Source organism: Leptinotarsa decemlineata, unplaced genomic scaffold (assembly GCF_025532065.1).
Source record: "Leptinotarsa decemlineata unplaced genomic scaffold, Ldec_3_MD MMD2_tig00004307_RagTag_RagTag, whole genome shotgun sequence".
NCBI classification, from domain to species: Eukaryota; Metazoa; Arthropoda; class Insecta; order Coleoptera; family Chrysomelidae; genus Leptinotarsa; species Leptinotarsa decemlineata.
This window is the reverse complement of record NW_027412606.1, coordinates 14,153,817-14,167,214: the sequence shown is the minus strand read 5'-3', so window position 1 is coordinate 14,167,214 and position 13,398 is coordinate 14,153,817. Positions and strand designations below refer to the sequence as shown.

The 13,398-nt window shown below is 33.8% G+C and overlaps 1 protein-coding gene across 1 annotated transcript; it reads left to right on the top strand.

The window, feature by feature from the left end:
* The first annotated feature begins 846 nt into the window (after positions 1–846).
* CSN1b (COP9 signalosome subunit 1b) lies at positions 847–5,885 on the top strand. The gene is made up of 3 exons (XM_023170004.2): positions 847–1,027; positions 1,083–2,429; positions 5,684–5,885. Exons 1-3 carry the CDS (start codon positions 1,019–1,021, stop codon positions 5,762–5,764), a joined length of 1,437 nt encoding a protein of 478 aa, XP_023025772.2. The 5' UTR covers positions 847–1,018; the 3' UTR covers positions 5,765–5,885.
* Positions 5,886–13,398: the final 7,513 nt, after the last annotated feature.

Below are 13,398 nucleotides of genomic sequence, written 5' to 3'. Positions count from 1 at the left end.
ATCATCCCCAGAACAATGGTGTCATGAAAAATTTAGTTCAACTATTATCAAACATCTCCAACTAATTAAAACAATTTCATAAACATATAATCAGAATGAAAATTATTTATGTGATCTACCAAACTTGAACCAATTGATATTATAAATTTACATATAACTTTCCATCAATCATTTGGTACGAATCCCTATGAAATATTATTGAATGTCAAGAAGAAAGTATCTAATACAAATCGTGAAATTATGAAACAACAACGAAAATTAATTAGCGCTCTGGGGCGACTTCTTTGATTCCAGTGGCGCATTTGCTTTTTCAGCTGCAGGAATACCCGGAAAATCCTGCAGCACCGCGTCATCTGAAGATCTTGATCTGCCAATGTCCTCTCTTCCATAAAACAAAATGTAGGGTGTATCCAATAAATTCAAGACATCGCCAGAACACTTAAGTGGCATGACTATCGTGAAACTTAAACCAGTCCGTATCGTCTTTGACCAATGCGTAATAATGACCAGATTCAACGTCAGAACCACAATGAACAATGACTTCATGAAGATAATAGTGGTCTGCTTCGTAAGAGTTTGGTGCTTCCGTCAGAGGTTTCGAATTTTACTATATTACCATCACTTTATAACCGAAATGAAAAATTAATATACCCAATGCTTCAATTATTGATGAGTTTTGTAGATTGAATGTTGTTATTAAATGATGAAAACTATTCATTACAAATTAATTGTTTTTTTCTGTAATTGAATTTTGATATACCTATTAATTACATTCAAAATTTTCCCCTTTTTCAGGAGACCGGCTCTGATTGTTTATAAGTTGCAAAATGTCACTTTGGGAAATGGGAGACATGGATGAAAACTTTTGGCAACACTGTAACAATTATATATTTTAATTTTGTATTTCTACTTGTAGTTGAAAAATTTGCTTAGTTTCCTTAAAAAGTCTCGTAAATTAAATATTAAAATTGTATTACTTTGTTTTCAAGTTTGAAGCCGCTGCTTTAATTTTGTCCTTATGGCTCAGGTGAGGTATCATGTCATTTCAGAGATTAAATATGTAATAAATCTGCTTTTTACAGAATGCCATCGAACCTATGCAAGTGGATGCTCCTCCTGAAGATAACGATAACAATGAAGAAGATAGTTATATTGTAGAAAACCCAACTCTGGACCTAGAGGTGTATGCAAATAACTATATAGGTCTTGCAAAGTTGTATCGCCTCATTTATGTCATTGATCATTGCCCCTCGCTCAAACTTGAAGCCCTGAAAATGGCTATATCATATGTAATGACTACATACAATGTAAATTTGTATCAAGTCCTGCACCAAAAATTAGCAGAAGTAACTACAGCATTGAGTGTTCCAGATGTAGCTGCTTCAGCAACTTCACAGGATATACCTGCAGTTGATAACTTGTGGATGGAGAGTAGGTCCAAGAAGGCCGCTTTGAAGCTGGAAAAGTTGGACAACGATTTGAAAAATTATAAAACCAACTCAATTAAAGAAAGTATTCGTAGGGGTCATGACGATCTTGGAGATCATTATTTAGATTGTGGTGATTTGTCCAATGCATTGAAATGTTACTCTAGAGCAAGAGATTATTGTACAAGTGGTAAACATGTTGTAAACATGTGCCTAAATGTGATAAAAGTGTCAGTGTATTTACAGAATTGGTCACATGTTTTGAGCTATGTTTCAAAAGCTGAGAGTACACCGGATTTCTCAGAAACCCACACGAAAGATTCTAATCAAGTTATTGTCACTAAATTAAAATGTGCCACTGGATTGGCCGAGTTAGCTTCTAGGAAATATAAATCGGCAGCTAAACACTTCCTGCAGGCCAATATTGATCATTGTGATTTTCCTGAGTTGCTGTCTGCAAATAATGTAGCAATGTATGGGGGTCTCTGTGCTTTAGCCACCTATGACAGACATGAACTCCAAAAAAATGTAATTTTTAGTAGTTCTTTCAAGCTATTTTTAGAATTAGAGCCTCAGCTACGTGATATCATCTTCAAATTCTATGAGTCAAAGTATGCATCTTGTTTGAAATTACTTGATGAAACTAAAGACAATTTGTTGCTGGATATGTATATAGCTCCACATGTTAACACTTTGTATACTCAAATTCGAAATAGGGCACTGATTCAGTACTTCAGTCCATACTTGTCTGCAGATATGCACAAAATGGCTTCTGCCTTTAATAGATCCGTTTCCGCTCTTGAAGACGAGCTGATGCAACTTATTCTGGATGGTCAGATCCAAGCTAGGATAGATTCTCATAATAAAATCATTTTCGCTAAAGATGTGGATCAACGCAGCACTACATTTGAGAAAAGTTTACTCATGGGGCAGGAGTATCAGAGAAGGACGAGGATGCTGATATTAAGAGCAGCTGTCTTGAAGAATAAGATACAAGTGAAGGTATTTCTAAACTTTAAATTAATCTAGAAAGTATTTAGACTGATGATCAGCACCAAAAATTTTCATAATCAGCTCCAGTAAATAATGGGTTGTCTTGGTTGGGGTTACATAAATTGGATGTACACCACCAAAGTAATTAACTGAAACTAAATTCATTCTAATGATCAAAAGAAAACAATTATGAGAATTTAAGACTGCTTGATAAACAATGCTGCTGATTGGTCAGTCTGTCAAAAGATGGGTTTTCTTGGCATCCAGATTGATTATCTCCAGGCAAAATTTATTCCTGTCCCTGCCTGATTTATTTTGATTGAGCGGAGAGAGTGAATAACTTTTGGCAGGAATGGCCCAATCTGAAATAAGAGTGCCAACAAAACGCACCCAGAAAAAGTATAGTATAGTTTTTATGCTGATGGACTTAATCGACTTGTGTTAAGCTGGCAAAAGTGCACCGATTCAAAAAGTGCTCACTTCGATTAAATTGAATAAGGGTTCACTGAGATATTACAGTTTAAAGTAGACTCAGAAAAACAGACAAAACCTTTGAAATAACCAAAAAATTCTCTCTGATAATTTACTGCGTAAAATCAATATATTCATCTTAAAGAAAGATTTTCTTGTATTTGACAATTTTGCCTATCAAAAAAATACGATGAATTTTATAGGGTTTTTATCTTGACATTTCAGAGACCACAATCTGGCCCCGTATTCAGAAATCAGCAATTTCTCAGTTTTCTCGCTCTGTTTTTATATTTTTCAGACAGATATCAAGGAATTTTTTTTGAAGGTGATTGACAATGTTTCATGATGAATTTCACTAGTTCGTACTTCCATTGTCTACTATATAAAATGATTTGAAATCCCCGAAACAACTAAAAAAGAAGAATTGAAAATGAGTAGCTGAAAATAACAATTATAATAACCAAAATAAACCTGAAATGAAATAATAGTGAAATAAAATACAAGTAAAAATAGAACAATTGAATAAATAAAAATAAAGAAATGAATAAAGAAAAGAAAATAAAAATTAAAAAGTGGAGAGATTCCAAGTCACGTTAGTTCACGACGTTTCGATTGTTAGTATCCACAATCGTCTTCGGGTGATGACTGGACTGATTCCTCCGAGAGATGACTATTTATAGATCGTTCTAGTACTTTCACTTATCCCCTCTTTCCATTTTCCGCTTCACTGGTTCCGTGGGAGATGACCGTTTTGGCGGGAGTTGGCCATTTTTCGCTTGATGGTGGGTTTCCATATGTTGCGTATTTCTACGCTGGCTTGGCTGAATACGTTGTTGGACAACATGTATGCGGCTTCCTTGAATTTTCTCCTAAATCAATGTTCCTTTCTGTGCAAGATCTCAGCTTGGGACCACTCGATGTTGTGTTGATGGGTCCAAACATGGTCTGCTATTCCTATTTTTACTTGTATTTTATTTAACTATTATTTCACTTCAGGTTTATTTTGGTTAATATAATTGTTATTTTCAGCTACTCATTTTCAATTCTTCTTTTTTAGCTATTTCAGGGATTTCAAATCATTTTATATAGTAGACAACGGAAGTGAGATATCAAGGAAATTTTGAAATATGATGTATGACAAAGTTGTTGATTGATTATACAGTGAGGATCTATAATAACATAAATTCGTTTTTTACGTAATTATGAATGCAAATGAAAAATCCTGAAACAGGTCACTTTTTATATATGAATATACATTTTCAAATACAAACAAACAGCCTTCAAGTGAAATACCTGCCACAATTGACTAGTCTTTTAGTTACCAATGCTATTTTTTTGACAAGATACATAATTGTATTTGGCACCCCATCTTGAAGAGAGTCGTAGAATGTGAAGAAATGGAAACATAATGATATAAGAGAATACCCTGTACCAGGAACGGCAAATCATGAGTTTTTTGAAATTAAAAAACACTGATTTATTTTATTTAAATGAAAAAATCCGATTCATTCGGGTTTTTCAATAAATTATGAAAAATTTATTATGTATTTATGTAATCACTTTTTTTATTATATAACTTTTGTAAATTTCAATTGTCCATTTTGTTTTGCAACAGAAATTAACCTGAATTCATTGATTCTGAAGTCTGATCGGCAAATTTAACATAGATTGTTGTGAAATGTATATAATTAAATTGTTTAAAATGATTTTTATTTTATTCGCCAGACAAGACAAATCTTGTTTAAAATCGAGTTGGCTTGGATTAGTTTATTCTTGTTGGAAACTCACGCACGGCTGTGACTTATTTCAACGGTAAACGCTCTGAATTTATAAAAGCAGGGTGGATTGATTTTTAAATTTATGTTTTTTTTTCGTAGATGGTGACTGTAGTTGCATTAGAGTTTAGTTTCGGTACAGTTTACGTTTTTTAAAATAAGAAATATAAATAATGTTAATGCTGGAAAGAAAAGAGAATGCAATGAAAAAAGTGCTGAAAGCTGAATATCAAATGCTTGGTTTTCAAAAAAGATACAAGTTTGTAAATTAATTCGATTTTTAAAAATTCCATTATGAGAAAGACAATAGAAGGCAAGACAAATGCAAAAGTAGTATGGTTGTGCCGCCCATATTTCAAACTTGCTTTAAGACTTCGAGATAAGATATATTGAATAAAATATTACACATCTTGTGAAATACTTCAGAACTGATCATTTTGCCAGAGCAAAGTACAGCGAAGCAGGTGGGACAATGTTCAAATGTTTTTGTAAACATTACTCAACTTTTTTAGATTTGTTCAATAGAGTTTTTTATAAAAGTTTATAAGTTTGATTTTCGTCGATATTGAAAAAATTGTTTCATTTTATAGTTTTTTCATTCAAATCAATAATAAATTTATTAGAAATTCCTCAATTTGAATCATGATTTAAATCAGGCTAACCTTGCCTTGTACTACATCAAATGTTTAGATAGTCTGTCAACGACAACATATATATTTTACAATTTCTTTCTATCGAAAAAAATTGAAAAATGTAGCAACTTTCGAGAAAACTAAGAAATCGTTTATTGTAAATTCTAAAGACGGATTTAGATCTCATGTTAAAATAATTACCCTATAATATTTTAAGCTCTTTTTTTGATAGGCAAAATTATTAGGTACAATAAGTTACCGATAAACAAAACATTTTTCTTTGATGAAAATATATCAATATACTGATAGAGAATCAGAAAACCAGGAAAGTTATTTTTTGAGGTTATTGCTATTTGGCTTGAATAACTTTTTTTCTTAATTTCAGAGTCCCCAGCGCGACCCAGGGCAGGGTCCAGAAGTTATTGTTGCTACTGGAACAACTTCAATCCTGAGTGCACGCATTTAACCGACTATTTGTGACACAGTTTTGACTGTTGATATTTTTTGTATTCTTCTAAAAAATATCTAGATTTAGTATAGTTAAGTGGCTTTTTTGAATATTCAAATTATATGTATATATTCAATCACCCTTTGGTTTGTTCCAGTTCCTATATATATGACATGCTCAAGGTTGCCCCTTTCCTGTCATACAGACCTACGACTTTGTAGGTACGTGTGGCAGATACCCAACGGAAAAAACAACAACTAACCCAGCTAATGCAGGGTAGAGATTTGAAATAAAACCATCAGGCACCTGTGCAACTTCTTCGATTTGGGAAGATTCGTCGCAAGTTATTTCCCACTATGAAAAGCAGAAATTAATTTCGTTTTGTCGATCCTACCAACCGATAGACCGGTTTCGGGGTGATTGCTCCATCATCAGTACAATGCATGGTCTCTTCAGAACAGTGTGAACCTTCTGAGTATCACGACCAAACAAATATAATTCCAGCTAGTCATGGAATTTCTCTGCAGTTGATTCAGTGGGATGTCCACTGCGCCACCTGCAGCCAGAGCGAGGAAACAACTCCACAAGCATACTCCGGGGAGGGAGTTGGAATAATGAATAATATTCCGGAGAGGTGCATTATGACACGAAAGGTTGCACCTTTCCTCTCATGCAGACCTATGACTTTGTAGGTATGTGTGGCAGTTACCCAACCGAAAATGCATTTTTTCTTCGATTTCAAAGAAGCCGTTCACAAACTTGAATGATGATTGATACGAAAATATTGCAATATTGCAGAATAATTAATAATGAATTTTTTTTAATGAAATTTGGTATACCATCATTTGAGAGGGTGCCCAGTCCAATGGAGATATTAAATTTTTCCTAAGAAAATCGCTAATACGATTTCTTGTATTTTAACCTATATTCGCAGCAGGCCTTGGTCCTGATATTTGGTCTCAAAGTACAGTTCTTTGAGCCCTTCATTTCAAAAAAGTTCTTTGAAATCGGAGAAAAAGATGCAAATTTTAGGAAGGTGTCCCGCTTTCAAGTGGGACACCTTCCTAAAATTTGTGCGGCACTATAAAACCGCGTGCGATCGCTGCTAATCATAAAGTGCTATAGGGCAAAGCGCGTCCTTCGACGCACTATTTGAAGGCACGCGCCGCCCCGGCAGTTACCGCCGCAACCACTATGTTCCTGCATTTTAAATCTATAGTATCTTCGAAAATATACATTTAAATTACATGCTGTACTTGATCGGATAAGGATTAATACTGTATTGCTTAAAATTGCTTTGTAAATAATCCACTATTTCTCGAGGATAAAAATTTGTGTTATATTGGGTTATCCCTAAGAGATAGACATATACCATCGCGACTTTTTTTTACACCTTTTTGAGGGTGCAGCCAGCGTTTACAATGTAAGTGCCAGAAATGTGTTTCTTCACATCACTATAAGAAACCTCTAAAATTATCAGTGTTTCTCTACCATATTATGAATGTTATATACATATCGACCTTCCCCTTGAATCATATTCATTCCAAATCCGTTGCGTAGTTTTAGAGATCTGAGCATACATAGAGACAGATAGCGGAAAGCGACTTTGTTTTATATTTTATACTATGTAGTGATTTTGATAAAAATAACAAATTTCAATACCCATTTTTCGAAATTAAAAAAAAACAATTTTCTAAAAATGGGAGTGAATTGAGGATTTTAGGGGGTGAATCAATTTTTCCCACATATGATTTTAATTTTTTTCTTCAAATAGGTATGTTTTTTGAGAAAGTAACGTCTATGTTCACACAGTCAGTTAATCTATAGGAATTTCATTTAAATTGAAAAAGGTGTATTTTAAGGAGAGATTGGTTTTTTGGGGGGAAAAAACTTTCAAATCCAAATTATACTTTATTGTCTGAAGAATAAATCCTCATTTACAAAGCCTTGTGATAAATAAAATAAAAATTAAATCACAAAATGTAAGTGATAACATGAACTGAAAAGAGACATGTAAATAACAATAACCTAATAAAAACGTTCAGGATATAAGAACATGGTTAATAAAATGAAATAAATCAATTTGGATTGAATTGAATCAAATCAATAAAATACCGTAGATATTACAGTTAGTCATACTCAATTAAAATTATCTTCGTAGAATTCTGCTAAGCTATAATAAGGTCTAACAGAAAGCAAGTCTTTCAACTCTTTCTTAAGAGCGCTAAGGTTATTTATGGTTCTTATAGATTGAGGAAGGTGATTGAACATTTTGAGACTGTTGTAAATATTGGAATCTTCAACTAGGGTCCAAGAGGGCAACGGTAATTTGAAGCTGAATCTTTGCCTGGTTTGATACATTGTTGTTGAACAAGTTCCTGTTTTTAAAGACAAGGCAGATCGTTTCAAATATAAATAAGGAGACTACAGCTACGATTCTGTAGAGGCGAAAAGAGGCTGACAAGATTCCCTGGCTTGGCTCTACATACGCATCGTATTGCAAGATTTTGTATCAGTAATACTGATTGAAGACATGTGGTAGAACACACATCCTAAAAGCAAATACCATAACGAAGATGGGATTCAAGAAGGGAATGATAAACCATTCTAGCTACTGCAGATCCGAGCTCTAATGCAGTTACTCGTATTGCATAATATCCAGAGGAGAGCTTGGATTTCAAACTATCTACATGTTTGTTGAATTTTAAATTATTGTCAATGAATATGCCAAAGAATTTAGAACTTATTACATTGTCAATTTGAATATTATTTAGGTGTAAAGCTGGAATTTGGCAACGACAGAACACTACTTTTGTTTTTGATAATTTCAAGCTCAAGAGATTCGAGTCCAACCAGTCTTTCACTTTCGTGATGTCACTCCCAATAACTTCATACAACGTATGGTTGTTAGGGGCATATCATAAAATTGTGGTATCACCAGCAATAGGTCATTAATGTAAATTAAGAATAAAATCCCTTTATTTTGTTTTAATTCAGAAAGCAAAAGAGTCTTGTTTCAACTAATTGAAATGTATTTCAGGACTATCATCCGGATAAGAACATTAAATCCATTTTTGCTTCGATTAATTATGCTTATAAGTCTTTATAAACTCATTTTTCCATGAATGTTAAGTAATTTTTACAATTTTTCACACAAATTGGATTGTCAATTTATATAACTGAATTGTAAAACCACTAATGGCAATGAAGAAATTAGTCAAATAAAAAATCTCTAACATCATTGAAGGGACACAATTTCCCTTATCTCAAGTGTCCCTTTTTTCAAAGTCACCTTATAAAAGTAAATACAAGTAAATTCACTCCCGGTCGGCGTCTTTGATTTATTGGATGATTTTATTTTTTGATGGCTTGTGGCAGGGCAGGAGTGTGTCGGCTGAGAGCTTTTGTGCACCTCTGCACAAGGTTCGATCAAAAAATATATGATCATGATCTGACTTCATCATTGCTACGAGGACCTCACAATAAATGTCTCATATGATTGTGAACTATTTAGGAATTGATAAAAAATAAGACCTTATGGTGAAATAAACGTATATTTTCTAAAGTAAGATTATACAATTTAGGTCAAAAACTTATGCTAATTTATTCTAAGGTTTTTCAGAATACAGAGTTTTTGATTTTTTTAATTGTTTTTATAATTTGTTTTCAAATTTCTATTGGGAAGTTTCAAAGTATAATAAATTTTTGCCCTTGTGAGAAGATAAAATAAATAATACATAGGAAAATTATTACAAGGGTGAGAAATGTTAATTTTTGAAAACATTGTTTTGAGCTGGTTGCCGATGCAATCAGTGGCACATAAATTGTTAAAGTGATTAAAAATTTTTGTCTCTAGATGAATGATACTTTGTAAAAATGAATCTGTAGGCATATATAAACTGTTTGGCTTCTGTATTGCCTTGAAATAACCATATACATTTGTTTCATTCAGTGTGGTACTAGCCGCCGTGGCAAAATTTATACATACTTTACATGAATGTTTTTTTGAACATTTTCTCAAAAGATATCCACAGACATAGCCAAAGCTATTGCCTTCGGGAGTGGCTGGAGTTCTATAATCGTTTGTCTGTACTCTCAAAGGTTTATAGGAATTTTTTGGAACTTCACAAGAATTCTTCATGCTATTTATATCACCATCTGTAATATTAGATAGAATCTCACAAGTATCTTCTAGACCAGTGGTCGCCAACCTCTTCAATGTGTTGAGCTACTTTGTTAATTTTGGAATAAACAGCGAGCTACCCACAAGGAAGCCACGTAACGCAACGTAAATGAAATAATCTACAGTTAATTTATCATTATATGTATTTATTTTACTATTTAACTCTGGTAATACATAATACATAGGTACTTATAATAAACTAATAACTAATATTACTATAGTACGTACTTGTTCATAGCTACATTCCTACCTATCAAACGAATGTGTTTGAATAATAAACACAAACTTTTATCCAGCCACAACGGCATGTCACGTATGATTTAAAAATAGTTAATAATAACAACAAAAAAGTAACGCACTATCATGAACATAAACATTGAAAAATAAAAAAGCACGTTCAATGAGAAGGCTGACACTCAGACTCATCGATAATTTTTTTAATGTTTGCAGTATAATTTGATGCAGCCATTCGAATACAATTATCCAAATGTTCATCTGTAAGTCGATTGCGATATTTGTTCTTAATAAACTTCATATTGGAAAAAGAAGATTCACACAAATAGGTTGAACTGAATAATGCTTTCACTTTCAAGGCAACACGGCATAGAACTGAATATTTGTCTTTACTTACAATAGGCCAGATACATTCAGTACTTGAGACTAACTATTTTAAGGCTAAATCATTTTGAAACTCAATGGCTTCCATTTCTGTTGCAGCGATGTCTTCGCCAAAGTTCTGCATAACACAAGTTGCAAACTGTTGGGTATCAATTTCCATAAAGGGTGAAACAACAAACTGCGCTACTAAAGCCATTTCATTGAAATCCTTAAAACGATTTTTGAAGTTATTCTTCAGGGTAGAAATTATTTCTACATGATATTTGTTGTCATAGGGTTCTAATGGATTTTGAGATAATTTTTCTGAAAGAATAGGAAAATGCTTGGCATCACTGTTAATTAGGTTTTGTTCCCAAAACTCCAGCTTTTTGATAAATGCTTTCATATCAGAAATCATTTCCGCTAGTTCTTTGTCTCCCCCCTGAAGCTGCAAATTAAGTTCGTTTAATATCTCTGTAATGTCCACGAGAAAACCTAAATCTCTAAGCCAGATTGAATTTTCTAGTTCCGGAGTCGGTTCATCGCGTTGTTTGAAAAATTGAACTATGCCAGATAGGACATCACTAAAACGTTTCAGCACCCGTCCTCTACTTAACCATCGGACTTCAGAGTGAAGAAGTAGGTCCCCGTATTGACAGTCAACTTCATCGGCCAAGGTTCTGAATAATCTTCTTTGTAACGCTTGAGCTCTAATCTTGGTCACAATTTTTACCACCAGTTTCATAACGTTGTTTAGTTTCAGGAAATTTCCACATAATGCTTGCTGATGGATAATGCAGTGGTAACAGAGAAATTGCGGAAAAGTTTCATCTTTACGACATAACGCCACCAGATCCTTATCACAACCCACCATAGCTGGAGCGCCATCGGTTGTCAAGCCTACCATTTTCGATATTGGAATTTTCTCGGAAGAAATAATATTTTTTAAATGAGAAAACAACTCATGTCCAGTAGTGTGTCCTTTCAGTGGAATGAACTTCAAAAGATCTTCTTTAATCGTAAAATCATTAAAAACCATTCTGACGAACACGGCCATCTGGGCAGTGTCAACGACATCTGTTGATTCATCAAGTTGAAGTGAAAAATAAACACAGTTATCTAAGTCAGTTCTTAACTGTAAAAAAATATCATTGCTCATTACTTCTACACGTCTCATCACTGTATCTCGTCTTAATTTCTAAAGTTGGCAAATAATGAATCAGCAGCTTCTAAAAACGCCTGTTTTATCATTTCCCCGTCTTCATAAGGTTTCTTTTTTTGTGCAATTATTTGGGACACACGGTACGATGCTTCAGTTGCAGCCTTATTTTTGTCGACTGTTCTTAAAAATATTGATTGATGTCCAATTAACTGCTTTTTTAACTGTTTCAGTTTCTCCTTTCTGGCGGCAGAATGTAGTGGGAATGATTTTTCAAAATTAGAATGTACAGTTTTATGATGTCTCTCAATATTTCCTTTTTGAGCAACGGAGACCGAAGTATTACATAACAAACACACATTTTTATCTTTAACTTCTGTAAAAAAGTATTGTTCTTCCCATTCCTAATGAAAGTGGTATGTCTTTACCTTCTTACAACTGCTTGCCATAATAGTATTTTTGTTGTTCTCTACTAACCCAACCGCTGGACGTTGGTTACGCGTTCAGATTTAAACTAAGCGCAATGTCGCCGCGCCGTGCGTATTTATCCCGTTCAAAGCAATCCAGATCGTTCTCGAACACTAACGCGCTGGTCCGGCTGGTCGGTTCTAGCCGATTCTAGCTTGATGGCGTCAGCGGCAGATCGCTCACCACAACGTTGCCGCTGTTTATGTTTAATATTATGACAATTAGATTTTTTTGTGGAATTTTCGGAAGCTTCTCTGATTTTTGCAGTTTGTATTTTTTAAATTAAAATCGTTGTGAGAGCTACCAGAATTGCCTCCGCGAGCTACCGGTAGCTCGCGATCGACAGGTTGGCGACCACTGTTCTAGACTGTTAGTTCCTTCTGCCTGTGTGAAATACTGAAGAGTAAATGTGTTTTTGAAAGCTCTGGCAATTTGAATAGGAGTTGGGTTTCTAGCATTTCCACAAGTATTTCTCAGTTGTAGGTTTTCCCAAAGTTGCAGAAATACCGAAATTGTTATCTACCACCCCTCAATGAATCTTATTTGTCCAGTCGAGTTTTTTCCTTTTTTTGATAGCACAGTAATTTTGCTGAAAAATATTTTCATTTCTTTCAGAAAATCAATTTGTTTTGATGTTCCAAAAAAAGGTTTATTGAAATCTTTGACATTGTCAAATCGATTCGAATTCGAAATATCAAACACATTATCCATTTTTTAATGAATGTAGCCGTCCCTATTGCTGCTGATGGTATTTGATTGAAACTGGCATAAGTATTTATCGCTGCAGCTACCTAATGACTGAAAACTTGACTGGCTAATTTAACCTTCATTTTTAGAAAGTTAGTTGAAAATAAATTAGAATCAGTAAGTTTGGGTGCTAGTCTATATTGCTTTTCCCTATCCAAGTTGTAAAGTTGTTCAAGGTGACTTTTGTTCGTTGTATATTCATCAGATTTCAAAAAGTCACCAAAAAAAGGTTTCTGCTACATTTCAGCAGATGAGGAGTATCAAAAAAGTAAAATATTTTTTCTCATCAACAAAGAAATATGTCTGCTCTACAGTCACTTCGAGATCTTTTCTGGCAAGTTTATAAAAATTAGAATCTAAGTCTGAAATGATACCCCTAACTCTAAATCCAATTTTTGATAATTGCCTAACAGCTTCAATCACAATGCTTTTTATATCAGGTATTGATGTGGATGAATTGGCAAAAAAGTATGCAACAGGCCGTTTTCAGTTCTGATG

Coding starts and splice junctions, on each gene's coding strand:
- CSN1b (XM_023170004.2), top strand. Junction 2,430..5,683: donor AGAATAAGATACAAGTGAAG/GTATTTCTAAAC, acceptor TCTTAATTTCAG/AGTCCCCAGCGCGACCCAGG.